Below are 20,230 nucleotides of genomic sequence, written 5' to 3' on the forward strand. Positions count from 1 at the left end.
AAATAACATAACATAACATAACATAAAATAACATAACATAAAATAACATAACAAAATAACATAACATAAAATTACATAACATAACATAACATAACATAACGTAAAATAACATAACATAACATAAAATAACATAACATAAAATAACATAACATAAAATAACATAACATAACGTAAAATAACATAACATAACATAAAATAACATAACATAAAATAACATAACATAACATAAAATTACATAACATAACATAAAATAACATAACATAACATAAAATAACATAACATAAAATAACATAACATAACGTAGTAAAATAACATAACATAACATAAAATAACATAACATAACATAAAATAACATAACATAACATAAAATTACATAACATAACATAACATAAAATAACATAACATAAAATAACATAACATAACATAACATAAAATAACATAACATAACGTAAAATAACATAACATAACATAAAATAACATAACATAACATAAAATAACATAACATAGCATAACATAACGTAAAATAACATAACATAAAATAACCTAACATAAAATAACATAACATAAAATAACATAACATAAAATAACATAACATAACGTAAAATAACATAACATAACATAACATAACATAACATAAAATAACATAAAATAACATAACATAGCATAACATAACGTAAAATAACATAACATAAAATAACCTAACATAAAATAACATAACATAAAATAACATAACATAACGTAAAATAACATAACATAACATAACATAACATAACATAACATTACATAACATAACTTAACATAACATAAAATAACATAACATAACATAAAATTACATAACATAAAATAACATAACATAAAATAACATAACATAACATAAAATAACATAACATAACGTAAAATAACATAACATAAAATAACATAACATAACATAAAAAACATAACATAACATAAAATTACATAACATAACATAACATACGTGTTGTAACAAAACCTTTCGGTGTAGAGGATACTAAGAAAACAATTAGGCCTATGGGTCTATGACAATGTGGGTAAGTAATACATTGTTTGCAACCCAGACCTACATCTGCATAAAAGCGCCGTTCATTTATGGCCGAAACAAAGCTTTACCCTGTGTATTGTCTCGTTAGTCATTGCCAAGTTGTTACAGCGCGTTGTATAATATATCTTGGACGTGATAATGAAGCAAAACTTACTGTCATGCAGTGTATCCTACTTAAACAGCACATCTTCTTGGTATGTGACATTGCTCTGAAGTCAACAGAAGGCTAACCTATGATTAATAACCCAGAGAGTTTTCTTTTCTTGCAGCTCGCATAGAATGACAAGCATCCTTCATAATACATTAGAGCTACGAGAAAAACTAATCTGAAAGATTTTCTTTATCTTCAGCAGAGCGTATCTACAAACTACACAGCAATCAACTCAAATACCCACTATAATAATACCGGAGCTAGCAGTTTTGCATGCGAACGACGCTGGTGCTGCTACCTACCTGCCGGTGTGGAGATACTCGCGGAACAAGCCGTAATCAACTGCAATGTATATTGTTGCTGGGTAGTTAATAGTTTTATTAATTAGTGCTGTGTTGAAATGTCAGGGTGTACAGTACCTGGCCACATTATTATAATCACTCACATTTTTACTATATTTTACATATTACTTCCTCTTTTGAACTCTGGTTTCCTTTCTTAAGCAGAATTCACATTACATATTTAATTTTTAAACAATATTAAGTATAATTACAATTATAACAATGTTAATTCAAGAAATATTGATAAAGAACCACCCACACCTCATTTTTACAGAAATTTCAGTATTTCGTACGACCTCCTTTGGCTTTAATTACAGCTTCAATTCTCTTTGGCATGCTTACAATACACTTCTGTATTATTTCCTGGATCCTCTCATTGTGATTCCAAACATGTATCAGCCTTTCAATAAGTCGAACTCTGGTAGTAATAAATTCTTTTGCCATCTCTCTTGTTATGAGGTCCCAGACGTTCTCAATGGGGTTCAAGTCCGGTGAGTTTCCTGGCCATGGCAAAAGTGGAATGTTTTTGGAAGCCAGAAACGTTTTGACTCTCCTAGCAGTGTGGCAAGGTGCACCATTTTGCATAAAAATATATTTCTCCCCATTTGGGAACCATTCATTCAGCTGAGGGATAAGCCTGTTTTCCAATACCTGGAAATATTGATCTTGTTTCATTGTTCCCTGAACAATGTAGAGTAGTCCTCAACCTTTGCCTGATATCAAAGACCATATCATGACTGATATTGGGTGTTTAACTGTGTTAACCAGGCATCCAGGAGCAAAATTTTCTCCCTTTCGTCGACGAACAAACATTGCTTTGTCCATCAAACACTGAAAGGTTGATTCATCGGAGAAGCAAACCTGAAAGTTGTCAAAGAAACTGATAAAAACTCTAAATTGAATATTGTATTTAATACTTAAAGACAAAATTTAGAGTTTTTATCAGTTTCTTTGACAATTTTCAGGTTTGCTTCTCCGATGAATCAACCTTTCAGTGTTTGATGGACAAAGCAATGTTTGTTCGTCGACGAAAGGGAGAAAATTTTGCTCCTGGATGCCTGGTTAACACAGTTAAACACCCAATATCAGTCATGATATGGTCTTTGATATCAGGCAAAGGTTGAGGACTACTCTACATTGTTCAGGGAACAATGAAACAAGATCAATATTTCCAGGTATTGGAAAACAGGCTTATCCCTCAGCTGAATGAATGGTTCCCAAATGGGGAGAAATATATTTTTATGCAAAATGGTGCACCTTGCCACACTGCTAGGAGAGTCAAAACGTTTCTGGCTTCCAAAAACATTCCACTTTTGCCATGGCCAGGAAACTCACCGGACTTGAACCCCATTGAGAACGTCTGGGACCTCATAACAAGAGAGATGGCAAAAGAATTTATTACTACCAGAGTTCGACTTATTGAAAGGCTGATACATGTTTGGAATCACAATGAGAGGATCCAGGAAATAATACAGAAGTGTATTGTAAGCATGCCAAAGAGAATTGAAGCTGTAATTAAAGCCAAAGGAGGTCGTACGAAATACTGAAATTTCTGTAAAAATGAGGTGTGGGTGGTTATTTATCAATATTTCTTGAATTAACATTGTTATAATTGTAATTATACTTAGTATTGTTTAAAAATTAAATATGTAATGTGAATTCTGCTTAAGAAAGGAAACCAGAGTTCAAATGAGGAAGTAATATGTAAAATATAGTAAAAATGTGAGTGATTATAATAATGTGGCCAGGTACTGTATATGTGCTGTTTATAATTGTGACAATTGCAGCATTACAAATTGCTCCAAATCGTACTTCCGATTTCCGAGGGATCATAAACGTGAGTCCACAACATTCTTTAGTAGGCCTAATTCCTTCGTCTTTGTGTTGATTGAAAAATACAAATTAGTTTTTTTATTTAGACCTAATAAATAAATAGAAGTTAAAATGTATTGGATTTTAAGGTTTTATCAAATTAAGTTTTATTGTTGTTCACATGCCTTTACTAATTATTACAAGCATCAGATTACTATCAATTTTATGTTTGCAGTTGTCAGCAATGCGTATATAAAACATTAGTGTAAATTCATTCCTAATATCAGATTGATTTTGTCTCGGTAAACCAAAGACAAAATATGTAACAATTAATTACGGAAAGTAATATGAAGTATGCAATATTTCTCATAATATGCAGCTATGATATAAAATAATAATTTTACATTAAATATTATTCAACATTTCTTAAGTGTTTCATATATAATTCCACATTAGTAACTCACGTTTCAAACAATAGTCCGAATCTCGCTATGTTAATATTTGTATATATTTTTTTATTTTATTGGGTTATTTTACGACGCTGTATTAACATCTAGGTTATTTAGCGTTTGAATGATATGAAGGTGATAATGCCGGTGAAATGAGTCCGGGGTCCAGCACCGGAAGTTGCCCAGCATTTGCTCGTATTGGGTTGAGGGAAAACCTCGGAAAAAATCTCAACCAGGTAACTTGCCCCGACCGGGATTCGAACCCGGGCCACCTGGTTTCGCGGCCAGACGCGCTGACCGTTACTCCACAAGTGTGAACAATATTTGTATATGTGGACGTAATTCCATCCCTCTCCGCTAGATGTCAGGTCCGCGATATTTCGCACTCACGCCAATGCTGGTAGTATACAGCTGCCCGGTATTATTACAGTAAGGTATTTGATGAAATGGCTGTCATGGCCTGCCTGTACCTTCTTACAGTATGGAATAACACAATCTGCTGTTTTTAATTCAGACGCTACATAACCATAGTAGCTGATAAAGCGTCGTAAAATAACCAAATTAAAAAAAAAACAGCGTCATAGGTGGGTACCTGGTTGCAATGAGTACACTGATTCCAAATTAACATAGAGGTAGGAGATAATACTCTGCCAGCCATCACACCTCACCCTAGCTTCTCCTTCTCTAGCCGGTTCGTTCTGACTGGAATGGCAAAGGTCCTACCTTCAGTAGTGAATACTTCCACCTCGCAGACGGACAGAGAGCCCTCCACGCCCACTAGTTGCAGGAACACGTGCTGACCCACGAGCGTGCGCGCGCAAGTGAACGTCTTGGTCACGCCCTCCTCTGCAAATACAGGATACCAACCTTACAAACACTGCACTTATATGGTACATCGAATCACTGTCTCATATCATATATGTTTTTATGTAATTTTCCTTTTTATTTGTCTTTTCTGTGTATTGTATATAATATGTATATGTCTTATGTGTTGAACATGCACTAGTATGTCATGTCTATTTCATGTCATTTTTATGTCATATACATCCTTAAAAATAATATGTATATTTCTACGAAATACTTTTTTTTTCTTATTATTTATTTATTTATTTATTTATTTATTTTAAGTAACAAGTCTGTGTGTGATATGTCCTGGAAAGTACTGTATGTAATATGTCTGCATTTCATATATTGTGTATCTATTTCTATATATTATATCTATTTTATCTTATATCTTTGTATTTGTATAATATAAACATGATTTCTACTGTCATACACATTTAATGTAATATGTGTATTTTATGTCATAATTATGTATACATTTTATGTAACTATTTGTACAGGGCTATAATATGTATGATTTAATTACAGCCCTAATATACCTTCGGGTAAAATAGGGTTCTATAAACTTGGAAATTCAATAACAATAATAATAATAATAATAATAATAATAATAATAATAATAATAATAATAATAATAATAATAATAATAAATTTAATAGCTATAATATCACTGTTTCATATCATATATTTTTTATGTAATTTTCCTTTTATTTGTCTTTTCTGTGTATTGTATATAATATGTCTATGTCTTGTGTGTTGAACATGCACTAGTATGTCATGTCTATTTCATGTCATTTTTATGTCATATACGTCCTTAAAAGTAATATGTATATTTCTACGAAATACTTTTTTTTTCTTATTTTTTATTTATTTATTTTTTTTAAGTAACAAGTCTGTGTGTGTTATGTCCAGGAAAGTACTGTATGTAATATGTCTGCATTTCATATATTGTGTATCTATTTCTATATATTATATCTATTTTATCTTATATCTTTGTATTTGTATAATATAAATATGATTTCTATTGTCATACACATTTAATGTAATATGTGTATTTTATGTCATAATTATGTATACATTTTATGTAACTATTTGTACAGGGCTATAATATGTATGATTTAATTACAGCCCTAATATACCTTCGGGTAAAATAGGGTTCTATAAACTTGGAAATTCAATAATAAATGGTACATCGAACCTTCGAAACGTTGTGAGGTTTACTGATTTATTTATTCTTTCCAAGATGTGAACATATAGAACAAACCAAACTACATTGTTCACATATACATCTGCCCATAATGTATCGCACTACAATGTAGTAGTAGTATTTATCAGTGTTGCCAACTCGATTCTTAAGAATCCGCTGTGAAGTCGTGCAGAAACCGCTAAATTGCTATATTGTCTATGTATAATGAGATTATTTTCCCGCTCTAAGTGCTAAAAATACCCGCTAAATCCCTATATCAGCAATACAAATTTCATAAATTTTACCCGCTAAACTAAAGCCGATCTAGCGGGAAAACCTCTGAATTGGCAACACTGGTAATTATATTGCTACAGATATATTACAATGTATTACCAACGTCAATAAAATAAATGTCATAACATTTAAATTTACAAAATACCGTTAAAATCATTGACAATATCAAGAGGTCTTGCCAACAGAGCAGATTTAACAGTTCTCTTAAACGATGCATACGGCGAATCTTTAACACTGTCTGGTAGACAATTAAAAGAGCTCGAAGATGGGCTATCCCACGAAAATATCAACCTCCATGTTGATTTTTTAAATTACTCTAACTCCATCATGTGATTTATCTACGAAATCCTCAAACTCTCTACTTTTCGGATATGAATACCGTTTTTATATGGGAAAGCGAATATTGACGTAAATTTGAAGAATTGTAGTGGAAGTAATTTATATTGCGAAAGTTGACAAAAATGTATTGAGTTTAATTGATCACATAATACTCAGAAATTATGATTTAATGACGGAACAAAGTTCACAAGGAACTGTAAAGCTTTCCTTGTCAATAGAGTATCCGTTTGATTCGAAGATCTGATGGACTGTAATTGAGGACCGTTTTCACAAAACTCAACAAACGCCACTCTAAAAATTTTAAAGGAAACGTTTTTTTTAGTTTATTCTCAGACCTTTGATGCTATAATTCTGAAAAAAATTGGACATTGTTCCTCTTTCAGAGATGCATTAATTGATATAAAGTGCAACTATTATTGTTGTCTTATTTATTTGGAAAAAAATATGACAAAAGTTAAGAATTTCACAAAACTCAACATATCCACTTTTTTAAATGCACATGCCTTAAAATGTTTAATTATTTTTCATTCGCAGCTGTAAAATCCTCATCAAAATCATTAATACGTATTTTAAAATAGTGTTTAAGTACTGCTGAATTAAAAACAGCTAATTGAACATACTGAAACCTAATTTCAAGCATTTTTCTTTTTCTTTCAAAATTTGTTATTGACTCACAAGAACTCTTTATTTGCATGAATTAACTATTTCTATTTGTGCAATACATACACATATCACTGAATATCAAAATCGTGCACAATAATCTCATTGCAGTGGTTCATCATAATCCATTCTATTGTCAGAATCTTTGGTTCATCCCTTTAAAACTTAACCATAAAATACCTTGCTTCCCCTCTCCGAAATACCATTATGGAAGTAACTCATTAACTTCCTCATATCATTAGCTTTGTTTTTACTGACATGGTTCACCAGCGAAAGGTCAGATGCTTTAGACATTACAGAAGTACTTGTCTTTCTTGGTTTAAACACTTGAACTTCTATTGGTGCAGAAAAATATGTGTTTTGTACATAACACTTTACATGATTCTTACAAGTTCTTGGTACGTAAGTACTCTCATCTCAGATATTTTAAATGGTAATTTGACTTTTACAATATTTTCTGTCATCGACTTTAAATCATAAGTATGCAAGTTTTTGCCCAAAACTTTTACATCCCCAAACATTGTCATAATTTCATAATAATCTGATGGCAATATGATGTGTTCATGTGTTCTCAGCTCTTTCTCTATCAATTGAAGCACATGGTCCGGAGGCATATAGCTATGGTCACGGATATGAAAGAACTGTTTAATTTCTTTAAAAATTCAGAGCTTTCCAGGTAACCAACAAGCATAGCAATCATTATGCAATTTTTATTCTGAGACCCACAAGAATCTGAAAACAATATCTAAGAGTTAAATTTCAGGATTTTCTGTGTGTAAATATTTTTTTTTTCTAAATTACCTATGTAATCCTTCAATGTCGTAATAACATACCTAAACGTAGCAGCACATAGGCCTACTGGGAAATCGTCTCCATTTTCACCTCTTACGAAATATGAAATAGACACAAATCTTTCTAACTTTTTGAAGTCCTTCTATGCCGTTTAGGTAGATCAATTTTCATATGTCTTAGCAAAAAATTATCCTGTTCAACTTTTGTGCTATTTCTGTATAAATTGTCTCGAAAATTAATTAGATCAGTTAAGCAGAAAGAACCTGCAGCATGTTTTTCTTTTTTCCCTGTTCTCAATGATTACAATCTAGTTTGGATATATGCCGTTATTTTTAGGCGCAATTGTGTATGTCTTACCCTTAGTTTAACGTACTCTGCTTCTACTCTTCCTGCTTCTTTCAGTAGCTTGAACGGATTTTGAATACTCAGGGTTCTTATCCAATTTTCATCAGTATTCACAGAATACATGCACTTAAAACAGCGGCCAGATTTATACTGAATTAACGCAGGAAACAACAAAATATTATATCATATTTGAGCTCCGAAATGTGTCACTATTGTCAAAATGCAAATGTATTACATTGTTGTAAAATATTGTAGCTTGTGAAACAGGATAAAAGTGTGAAATGTTGAGTTAGAGGATATGTTGAGTTTTGTGAAAATTTAAGAACTGGAGATGTTGAGTTTTGTGAAAACTCTCTACATTGAGGGACTCTTTTCAACGGAAAATATTGAGTTTTGTGATATGAGCAGTGCATCATTTTTCTCTCATTACAATTGACCAGAATCCGTCAAAATCCGCAATTCGAAAAAAATGGCGTTTGTTGAGTTTTGTTAAAACGGTCCTCAATTTTAGTCGTTGGTATTTGAAAGTTGCACTACTGCGTCATGTCCGGAACGAAATCGACGTTTTTTATACACAAAGGTAGCCGTTACATTTTTTAAAACTAGTAAATGTAAACTGTCGTCAACAATTATACACGAGTTTTTTTAAGGATACTTTTAGTGATTGAAAATACGTCATATCCGGAACGAAAATTGTACATGATTTTCGAGACAGGGTAATTGTGTCGTATTTACGTATTTATGTAAATGAAGTAATATAAATAATATCATGTTAATACTGTAATAATATTACACTTCTGACTTCCTCTTAGAATCCACTTCTTTATTCAAGGTAACCTACGTAGCGTTTAAGTAAATAAAGCAGTATAAGTAGTGGACTGACTTGTTTCCATCGAAACCATTTAAAAAGTCCAATGAAACTCATATTTAAAGAGGAACGGAAGGAGATTTTTTTGTCTGTTAATTTCACATCATTATACTGAGTGTCAAATAACAGAAAAATAAATCAAGTGAAAGAAAATGGAAAACAAATAGACCAAAATATAATAAAATAAATTAAACTAATCTTTGTCTTAGTTTAGTCTATTGACCGTCTCTGCGCATTGAACCATTGCAAGTTTTTTAGCGTAAATGTAACTCATCTCGTGTTGATACGTATATTAATTTGGAAGAGTAGCTCTTTAAACATGAAAGTCATTCCATTCTTCCGGACATGACGCTGAGAGTAAATATTTTAGGTTAAACCCGATAATTATATTTATATGATATTTTTCGGAGCGACGGGAAAACATGACGAATGTTCTCGAATCTACTCTCTTTCGATTGAAACAAAACAATTAGTTTTATAATGAAGTTACGAAAGAAAATTGGGGTCAAATTTGCGTTCCGGATGTAGTGCAATTTGGCGTGGACACATTTACTTTGCGTTTTTGAAGAACTTTAAATCTCTACAAATGAAAAAATATGAGACTCAATATTCGGTTTATTATAGGCTGATACAATTCGGCACTTTATGGACAAAATAAAAACTTCGCCAGAAAATAAATGAACCGGACATGACAAGAGAAATTCGTTCCGGACATGACGAGAGAAATTCGTCCCCGACATGACGAGAGAAATTCGTTCCGAACATGACGAGGGAAATTCGTTCCGAACATGACGAGAGAAATTCGTTCCGGACATGACGAGAGAAATTCGTTCCGGACATGACGAGAGAAATTCGTTCCCGACATGACGAGAGAAATTCGTTCCGAACATGACGAGAGAAATTCGTTCCGAACATGACGAGGGAAATTCGTTCCGAACATGACGAGAGAAATTCGTTCCGAACATGACGAGAGAAATTCGTTCCGAACATGACGAGAGAAATTCGTTCCGAACATGACGAGGGAAATTCGTTCCGAACATGACGAGAGAAATTCGTTCCGGACATGACGAGAGAAATTCGTTCCGAACATAACGAGAGAAACTCGTTCCGAACATGACGAGAGAAATTCGTTCCGGACATGACGAGAGAAATTCGTTCCGAACATGACGAGAGAAATTCGTTCCGAACATGACGAGAGAAATTCGTTCCGAACATGACGAGGGAAATTCGTTCCGGACATGACGAGGGAAATTCGTTCCAAACATGACGAGGGAAATTCGTTCCGAACATGACGAGGGAAATTCGTTCCGGACATGACGAGAGAAATTCGTTCCGGACATGACGAGAGAAATTCGTTCCGAACATGACGAGAGAAATTCGTTCCGAACATGACGAGGGAAATTCGTTCCGGACATGACGAGAGAAATTCGTTGCGAACAAGACGAGAGAAATTCGTTCCGGACATGACGAGAGAAATTCGTTCCGAACATGACAAGAGAAATTCGTTCCGAACATGACGAGGGAAATTCGTTCCGAACATGACGAGAGAAATTCGTTCCGAACATGACGAGAGAAATTCGTTCCGAACATGACGAGCGAAATTCATTCCGAACATGACGAGGGAAATTCGTTCCGAACATGACGAGGGAAATTCGTTCCGGACATGACGAGAGAAATTCGTTCCGGACATGACGAGAGAAATTCGTTCCGAACATGACGAGGGAAATTCGTTCCGAACATGACGAGTGAAATTCGTTCCGGACATGACGAGAGAAATTCGTTCCGAACATGACGAGGGAAATTCGTTCCGAACATGACGAGAGAAATTTGTTCCGAACATGACGAGAGAAATTCGTGTCGGACATGACGAGGGAAATTCGTTCCGAACATGACGTCCAAAAATGCCCTTATACAAATTATAAAATGTTATGTATTTCGTAACATACTTAGTAAGTGAATTCCCGCAGTAGTAATAATAATAATAATAATAATAATAATAATAATAATAATAATAATAATAATAATAATAATACCGATCGTGCCCGGGAACCAGGCGCATAGGGGATTCCTCTGAAGGTCCGTGCTGCTGTTCCCGACCCGGATCTCGATGTCCTTCAGTGGCTGGTGGCCTGTGAACAGAAAAAATGTTGTAGCAGATTAGTCCAGTATCGGAGAGTGGACGATCCGTATTCGGCGCCATTGTCAAGTATAGCAGATGGCGGAGTTATTTTCAAATTCTGACCACACAGCACAAGGATCATGTGTGGCTATTATTGGAATATCTGGCATTCAATTAAAATATTCTTGTCAATATAGCGGTTTCTGCACATCTGGTCGGTTCAGTGTGCTTCTCATATACTGACAAGCAAGAGATGTGAGAAAGAGTTACGTTATGAGAGGAGATGGTGGATTTCAGCAACTTACGATCAAAATTTAGCATTTTAAAAATCAAATTTGGCACTTACAGCACTTTTAATGCTACAATTTTATTTAGTACTAGCCGTACCCGTGCGCTCCGCTGCACCCGTTAGAACTAAATATAAAGTAATGACATAATTAAAATAGGACGTTTGATCCAGGGAACATTCGTGTTTGATAGGAGGATAAATCGTTTAGTATGTTACTTAATTTAAATTGTATTTAAAAAAATTAAAATGCGACCATTTTGATCCAGAGACCACTCATTTGGTGCAATGACAATTCCTTTAACATGTTTCTTAATTGTTATTACATGCAACCATAGTTTAATGAAGATTGATTGTTGTTCAAGGCCCCTTATAGACGAAGTCATTTGTTTCTGTTTCATTACAGGCCAATAGGTGGCATCGTTATTTTAATTTTAAAACTCATTTATCTCATTAAATATCACTTCTATCAAAAGTTTGCTTAGAATAAAACTTATCGGAAATCGTTTTTAAAGAAACGTTTGTTATGTAATATTTTTCACGAAAATCAATAATAAGGGAGATATTTCGATTTATTTAATTCAGGCCCCCTTATAACCCCCCTTTTAAATAAAGTATTTTGAATGTCATATAGCCTAAAATCTAAGTTACAACGAGCTTAATTAATATTTCAATTTTCATATAAATCGGTTCAGCCATTATCGCGTGAAAAGGTAACAAACATCCAGACAAACAGACATACATAGAAACAAAAATTTCAGAAAAGCGATTTTCGGTTTCAGGATGGTTAATTATATATGTTAGGACCAATTATTTTTGGAAAAGCAAAAATTACCGGAAAAATTTCGGCTACAGACTTATTATTAGTATAGATTTTGTTGAGTTTTGGTATGAAACATTTTTTACGAAAAGTTCGGTGGTAGAAATTCAATGTCATCAATGTGCTAGCATGAGTATTACCAACATTTTCCAGTTAAAATTCCTGAAAATAATAAATAGATGAAATTCTGAATATTAACAAACATGCCAAAAGATATGGGCCTGCTAACCCAGAGATGCATTTAAAATCTGTATTCAAGACACATCGTTTTATTTCACTCAAACATAATTTATTGAAAGTTACATGGAACAAATTTCAACTTGACAGTTCTTTAATCTATTTCGTCCGTCTATGACAACTAGGATGTTTCTGTAATACGTTTTTTTCTCTCCCAAGACAACCTCTTATTGCACAAATTTGTACATCAAAATATTAGAATAACTTATATAAAAATGCTCACTTTTATAACCATCCATTTGTTGCTTAATGGTGATTTTATCCCGATCTATCTAATTACTTAATCACAAACACCCGCTATCACATACAACTTGTCTGTGACTGAACACTGGACCTAAGAAAGTTACATAGGAAGTTACATTCCTGTGCTATTTGTACTGTAAAAAGTAACACGGAGGGGTTACCGAACTATTCGAAAAAATGCAAGAACCTTTGTGTGGTGTGACCTTTAGATATTTTTTGTTAGAAAACACAAAAAATCTCATAAAATGTAACTTTGCTTTTATTTCGCAGAAACACATAGCCTATATTTCGCATATATTTTACTCAAGTTAACATTTTATCGCGGATTTAAAAACCATAATATTATTTAATAAGATTTTAAAGATGAAATTACTTATTTTCACAGCACTTGGGCATATTTTGCATTTATCGTGATTGCAAAAATGTGCCATGTCTAGTTATAACTACAGATGATATTCATAGACGATGAGATGGTAATATTGTAATTTGCAATTGTTTATTTATCAGCAGTAATCTCACTAGAGGTTTTGATTTTATCGATAGCCTAAATCTGCGAGTGGAATACGAGATTAGAAGTACCGGTAACGAAGTACTCCAATACAATAAATATTAATTGGCTTATGAAAATACAACTGTCTTCAAATGTATTATTGTACCATCTCAACATTACGCTAGATGCAGTAGTGTTTTATGATTATGTTTTCTTGTTATCAGTTGTGCCAACTATGGAATCTTCATTGAACTCTGTGGACGGTTACTAGTCAAGAAGACTTTGTTGATTCAGTTTCATTTTTATTAAAACAGTTGCATTCCACTTCAATCATCCGGATCCCAGTAATCAACGTCACTTGACAGATGATTTTCAATAAATCTTAGTATTAAACAATCTCTGATACGTGAGGTTGGTGGTTCAGTTTCTGTTACATTGGACGTGTGCGTAAAAGAAGTGAACTCGTTGGTGTACATGGTGTATCCCTCAACTTATTCAGGATTTTCGAATGGTGCTCTTCATATATGACCAGTGATCTTTATTAATTCTTGTTCTTGAATGACCAATGCGATTCATATTTGAAAGTGCTGTGCATCGACTGGAGTGGTTTGTAATTTTCTGTTTTCTGACGTCCAGACCAGTGCAGTTTGAAATGTTGGCAAACAAAGAAACAAGTGCTAGGGTAGTGATAAAAATAAACAAATGCTAGGGACGCGATAAAATTAAACAAATGCTAGGGACGCGATAAAATTGTGCAATAAGCAGCCATGATTGGTTGAAAGACGTCCTTTCGTACCGTTTTATTGGTCAAAAGTAGTGTGACGTAGTAAAAGTGTAATAGTCGTCCTAAAATGACTACAGAGACAATAAGATGATAGTTTTATTTTGTTGTAGTTCTTTCTTTAACATTCGTTTTAAACTACGGAAGCTATTCGGATTCAGTAAGATGATACCATTATCCAGCGTTGTACACTACCTTGAGGAGCAATGAAGGGCTTATTATGCACGTACCAGGAAGCCTTGGATGGCGCACAATTCGTGACACATCGCATTCTTCCGCAGTACGCTAATGGGCCTCTGTGGGAATCGCTGTCAATAGGATAATTCCATATTATTAGCGGCTATTTCCGAAGACGCATACAAAGGCGCTAGGAGCTTCCTGTGCGCGGCCTTCGGAGATATCATCAATTTGGGATCTAACTGGCAGTTCTCATTTCTCCATTGGGAGAAGGCCTTGCCAAGGATACGGAAGGCTCTCAGAGTCACGCAGTTCTGAATCATGTGAGCTGCGATATCGTTAATAGTATTCACTTGGGAGGTGAGAAATGAAACATAGACACATCTACTGCGGATTTTACCTTCCTATTATACGAAATAGGCTATAACTATTGTGATGTTGCAGAAAATCTATAGGCTACAGAGATTTCCCTGAAGGTGCAAGTTTTCCGTATATCTATTATCGAAAATATGATTAACTATTTGTATTTGTACTCCCCGTATTTATTTACCACCTCCATTTGTGTATTAATATTTTTATTAAGTTACTAGCCGTACCCGTGCGCTCCGCTGCACCTATTATAAATAAATATAAAGTAATTACATAATTAAAATAGGACGTTTGATCCAGGGAGCAACTTTTACAAAAGCGCAAGATAATCTGCTTCGCTCATTACCCAATTTTTTTGCATTGCATTTATTGCATATATATTTTATGTATTTTAACACGATTCAATTGAGCATAGTTAAAATTTGAATTATAAAATAATGGATTGCTAAGCTAACGTACTATTACTGCATACTAAATTAATACACTCTCGTTGTTCGTTAATTCTCTGAGATTAAAATGAGTGTACATAAATATTATTTTAAGAAATACAGAAAATGAATGTACAAAATAGCCTATCAAATTTTCTGTGCATAAGAAGCTATTTTAATCTTACCTGTCCTCGATTTACTCAGACGTTACTGTAATAACATTATAGCATTATGTCCATCTAGAGAAACTACACTTTCCAATGGTGAAATAATAATTAATTATACAAATCGGTTAATTTACCTTCTGATATTACTTCATGCGAACACAGAAACATTCTCTGTAGGTTATGTTTAATAGCTTTCGATTGTTGACGTCCAAGGCCCCTTATAGACGAAGTCATTTGTTTTTTAATTCATTACACGGCCTTAGATGACAGTTATTTTAATTTTAAAACTCATTTATTTCATTAAATATCAGTCCTATCAAAATTTTTCAAGGAATAAAACTTATCGGAAATTATTTTTAAAGAAACTTTTGTTATGTAACATTTTTCACAAAAATCAATAATAAGCGAGATATTTCGATTTATTTAATTCAGGCCCCCTTATAACACCCCTTTTAAATAATGTATTTTGAATGCCATATAGCCTATAATCTAAGTTACAACGAACTTAATTTATATTCCAATTTTCATCGAAATCCGTTCAGCCATTATCGCGTGAAAAGGTAACAAACATACAGACAGACAGACAGACATACAAACAAAAATTTCAAAAAAGCTATTTTCGGTTTCAGGGTGGTTAATTATATATGTTAGGACCAATTATTTTTGGAAAATCGAAAATTACCAGAAAAATTTCGGCAACAGATTTATTATTAGTATAGATATTCCGTTAAGCTTTTACATATTCCCAGCCTGGGCGGAACAGAGCGGCTCCAATCGCTAGAGTAAGGCAAGGCGCTTGGATTACGTCACCGTTCAACAAAAGTGTGACGAAAGCATATACGTTTCACGTTAAAAAATAGAACAACTGTCAACAATTGAGTTCCAAAGTTAGATAAAATGCCTTTCTAACTGAATAGATATGTTATTGTTGTTTTCTAATGCCAGGCGTTTGACAGTAAAGTCATTTGACCTCTTGCACTCCAATATTTTTCAAAGATATTATCATGGCCAGCCACTGAAGCACAGATTTTGAGGTGTTCCGAATCCATTTCTTGGTTTGAGTTGCACAATGGGCAGTTAGAGGACTGATATATTCCAATTCTATGCAGATGTTTGGCCAAACAGTCATGGCCTGTTGCCAATCTAAATGCAGCTACAGACGATTTTCGTGGTAAATCGGGAATTAACTGTGGATTTTGATGCAGAGAGTTCCATTTTTTCCCTTGAGATTGTGTTATCAAATTTTGTTTGTTGAAGTCTAAGTATGTAGATTTAATAAATCTCTTCACAGAGTAATACGTAGATTTAGTAACAGGTCTGTAAGTAGCAGTGCTGCCCTTCTTTGCTAAAGCATCCGCATTCTCGTTTCCCAGGATTCCACAATGGGATGGTATCCATTGGAATACAATTCTTTTATTCAGTGATATTAATTGAGAGAGCATTTTAGTTATTTCTGCTGTTTGAGATGAAGGTGATAGACGAAAGAGTTTAATAGAGAAAAACATATTTCCGTACATATCAGGACAGTATGAACAGTTTTAATTTGGCAATTTTTACCTATTTTAGCTTCCGCTACATATTTCAAGGTTTAATGTTTTACTTTGCATTTCATGGATATTTTGTGCTACTGTGTTTGTGTGTGTGTGCGCACACGCACGCACACACACACACACACACACACATGGGCGGCTGGGTAGCCCAGTTGGTAGAGCAGCTGGCTACGGACTGAAAGGTCCGGGGTTCGATCCCAGGTGGTGACAGGATTTTTTTCTCGTTGCCAAACTTTCAGAATGGTCCCCAGGTTCACTCAGCCTCCTATAAAATTGAGTACCGGGTCTTTCCCGGGGGTAAAAGGCGGTCAGAGCGTGGTGCCGACCACACCACCTCATTCTAGTGCCGAGGTCATGGAAAGCATGGGGCTCTACCTCCATGCCCCCCAAGTGCGTTCATGGCATGTTATGGGGATACCTTTTTTTACACACACACATATATATATATATGTACAATAAAAATTGAACGAATTCTTAATACGCTAATATGTTTTCGCGGGATATCAGCCGAGTTAAGATTTTGGAATGCTCCAAGCTTTCGACTGCTATCTCTGCAGCCATCTTCAGGGAAGTGATGTCCGAACAGAAAGTCGAAAGGGTATATAGATGTGGCTGTCTCAGGTGAAACGGGATTGGTTGGCGGATCGGCCAATCCGGGGCCGGGAATTGTCATCGCTCGTAAGCTCCGCCCCTCCCGGGATTCCTGCGTGAAGTTTGGCGGGCGGCGAGCCCTGTTCCGCCGGTTGGAATCGGTTGCCGTCCTCGGTCCGTGATCTTCATGACCTTGATTGTAAGAGGGCCTGAGTTGGTCTAAGGCCGGTGTCCATGCCTGACTGAGCTGGAGTCCACTGTCTCTGTTAAAGTTGTTTTTCTCCAGCTTGATCTCTATGGCCTCCTTGATTGTACGATCCCAGTAGTGGCTTGACTTTCTGTTCGGACATCACTTCCCTGAAGATGGCTGCAGAGATAGCAGTCGAAAGCTTGGAGCATTCCAAAATCTTAACTCGGCTGATATCCCGCGAAAACATATTAGCGAACCAACGCCGAGAAAGCCTCAAATCATACAGAATTCTTAATATATATAAAAAATATAAAAGTAAATTTGGAAAATTTGTTTTCTAAATGAAGCATCTATTACAAAAATTAAACGATATTTTTGTATAATGGGAATCCCTATTGTCAATCTCACTCCACATAAATACATTAAAATTATTTGTGGCGGCATACCTACAATCCAGCCCTAAGCTGATCTGTCTGCTAGAGGGTTGGAGGGTCCAGTTACTGCTAAATATTGTACTTCGCACCCAGAAAATCGTGCAGAGAGTGATAAATAATAAATACTCTGACAGGTCGGGTCGCTTTGAAAGCGATTAGCAGGATCGGCACATTAGTTCCTGCTATTGTTACCTATATGAGTTCATCCACAGTAGCGTGTTTTACGTATGCTCCAGTTACTTCGGTGGAAGTACAACCACCTTTTTCAATGACTATTACACTCTTACTACGTCATACTACTTTTGACCAATAAAACTGTACGAAAGGACGTATTTCAACCAATCATGGCTGCTTATCGCACAATTTTATCGCGTCCCTAGCATTTGTTTAATTTTATCGCGTCCCTAGCATTTGTTTCTTTGTTTCCCAACATTTGAAACTGCGCTGGTCTGGACGTCAAAAATATATATAAAATTACAAACCACTCCAGTCGATGCACAGCAGTTTCAAATATGACTCGCATTGGCATTCAAGAACAAGAATTAATAAAAATCACTGATCATACCTATGCATCTTCTGAAATCCGATTTACAAATAAATGAAGAGCACCATTCGGAAATCCTGAATAAGTTGAATACACCATGTAGGCCTAAATCAACGAGTTCCACTTCTATTACGCACACGTCCAATATAACATCCATTAAACCACCAACCACATTCAAATTTGAAAATTGTACATTCAATAATTATTCCTTTTAAAATTATTCATTCGGAAATTCTGAATAAGTTGAATACAGCATGTAGGCCTAAATCAACGAGTTCCACTTCTATTACGCACACGTCCAATATAACATCAATTGAACCACCAACCACATTCAAATTTGAAAATTGTACATTCAATAATTATTCCTTTTAAAATTATTCATGTTTATTTTTTATGTCATCGTTGTTAATTAAAACTTTTCTAACACTTGTGTATATTAGTTAGGTTATGTTATAGCTTCTGCACTGAGAGGATAAAAAGAACTTCTGCTATATGATATTATGGATAGTCACGTATCAGAGATTGTTTAATATTAAGATTTATTGAATAGTAATCATTACAGTGTCTGTATAAAGACACTACTGCCATCTAGCATGCATCTAGCGTAATATTTGTAATGTTGAGATGGTACAATAATACATTTGAAGACAGTTGTATTTTCGTAAGTCAATTAATATTTTATTGTATTGGAGTACTTCGTTACTTCTAATCTTTATATACTTTCTTCTAATCGTGTAATAGTCAATTAAATCCCACTCGAGTTTTGATTTTCTCTAGATAAATCAAAACGTTTAGTGAGATTACTGTTGATAAAAGACATTCTGATAGGCGACTGATTATGACAGTTGAGAACTTGACAAAAAAATCTAGCTGTGGCGTGTAACCATGGAAACTAAAGTAAGTACTGAAATGTGATATACAGATTTATTACATAACCTTTATGCTCGACCATGCCGAAATGTAGTAATTATACTATAACTGAAACTAGATTAATATATTTCAGTATTATTTGTATTTATCCTGGTAATAATGAACATTTTGACTCGTAGACATTTTGTTTTTCAGCATTAACTTCCCATAATTTATTGTACGAGAAGATTCGAAGAGAACGGCAGTTACGTAGACCTTCGGCTCTCCCCTACTACCATTAATGCACAACACAATGTCAATACGGCGGTTGCTGTCGTCTGCGATATATCGAACTTTACTGTTGATTTTCGAGTTCATTTTTTTTCTGGTTATTATATGCTTATTTAAGTTGTGTTAACTCTCGCTAGTGGTTTTATATTTTATTTTATCCGTGTTAGTATTTATTTTATTATTGTAAATATTTTTCTTTTATTATTATTATTATTATTATTATTATTATTATTATTATTATTATTAATGAATTAATTTGTATTACTATCTTTGTATCATCTCCGTCACGGATATTCTATTATTATTATTATTATTATTATTATTATTATTATTATTATTATTATTATTGTTATTTCTATCATAAACAGTATTACTGATCTCTTTAAAATTTATGTAGACCACTGGACTGTACCCGAGCACGAACATATGCTCCTTTCGGATATATATTCATATGCATCATTTTAAATGTAAATTGTGAATAAATTTGAATTTGAAATTTGAATACACCTGGTAGCAGCCCTTTA

The 20,230-nt window shown here is 34.1% G+C and overlaps 1 protein-coding gene across 1 annotated transcript in view; it reads right to left on the minus strand.

Annotated features, from left to right (window-relative positions):
* fw (CUB and Sushi multiple domains furrowed) overlaps positions 1–20,230 on the minus strand; it is a 242,425-nt gene that overhangs the window by 42,618 nt on the left and 179,577 nt on the right. The window contains exons 5-6 of the mRNA XM_069832281.1: positions 11,174–11,269; positions 4,537–4,659 (exon numbers count right to left, since the gene is read on the minus strand). Of these exons, the coding sequence (XP_069688382.1) occupies positions 4,537–4,659; positions 11,174–11,269 (219 nt within the window). The remainder of the gene's footprint in view (positions 1–4,536; positions 4,660–11,173; positions 11,270–20,230) is intronic.

This window comes from Periplaneta americana, chromosome 8 (assembly GCF_040183065.1).
Source record: "Periplaneta americana isolate PAMFEO1 chromosome 8, P.americana_PAMFEO1_priV1, whole genome shotgun sequence".
In the NCBI taxonomy this organism is placed as follows: domain Eukaryota; kingdom Metazoa; phylum Arthropoda; class Insecta; order Blattodea; family Blattidae; genus Periplaneta; species Periplaneta americana.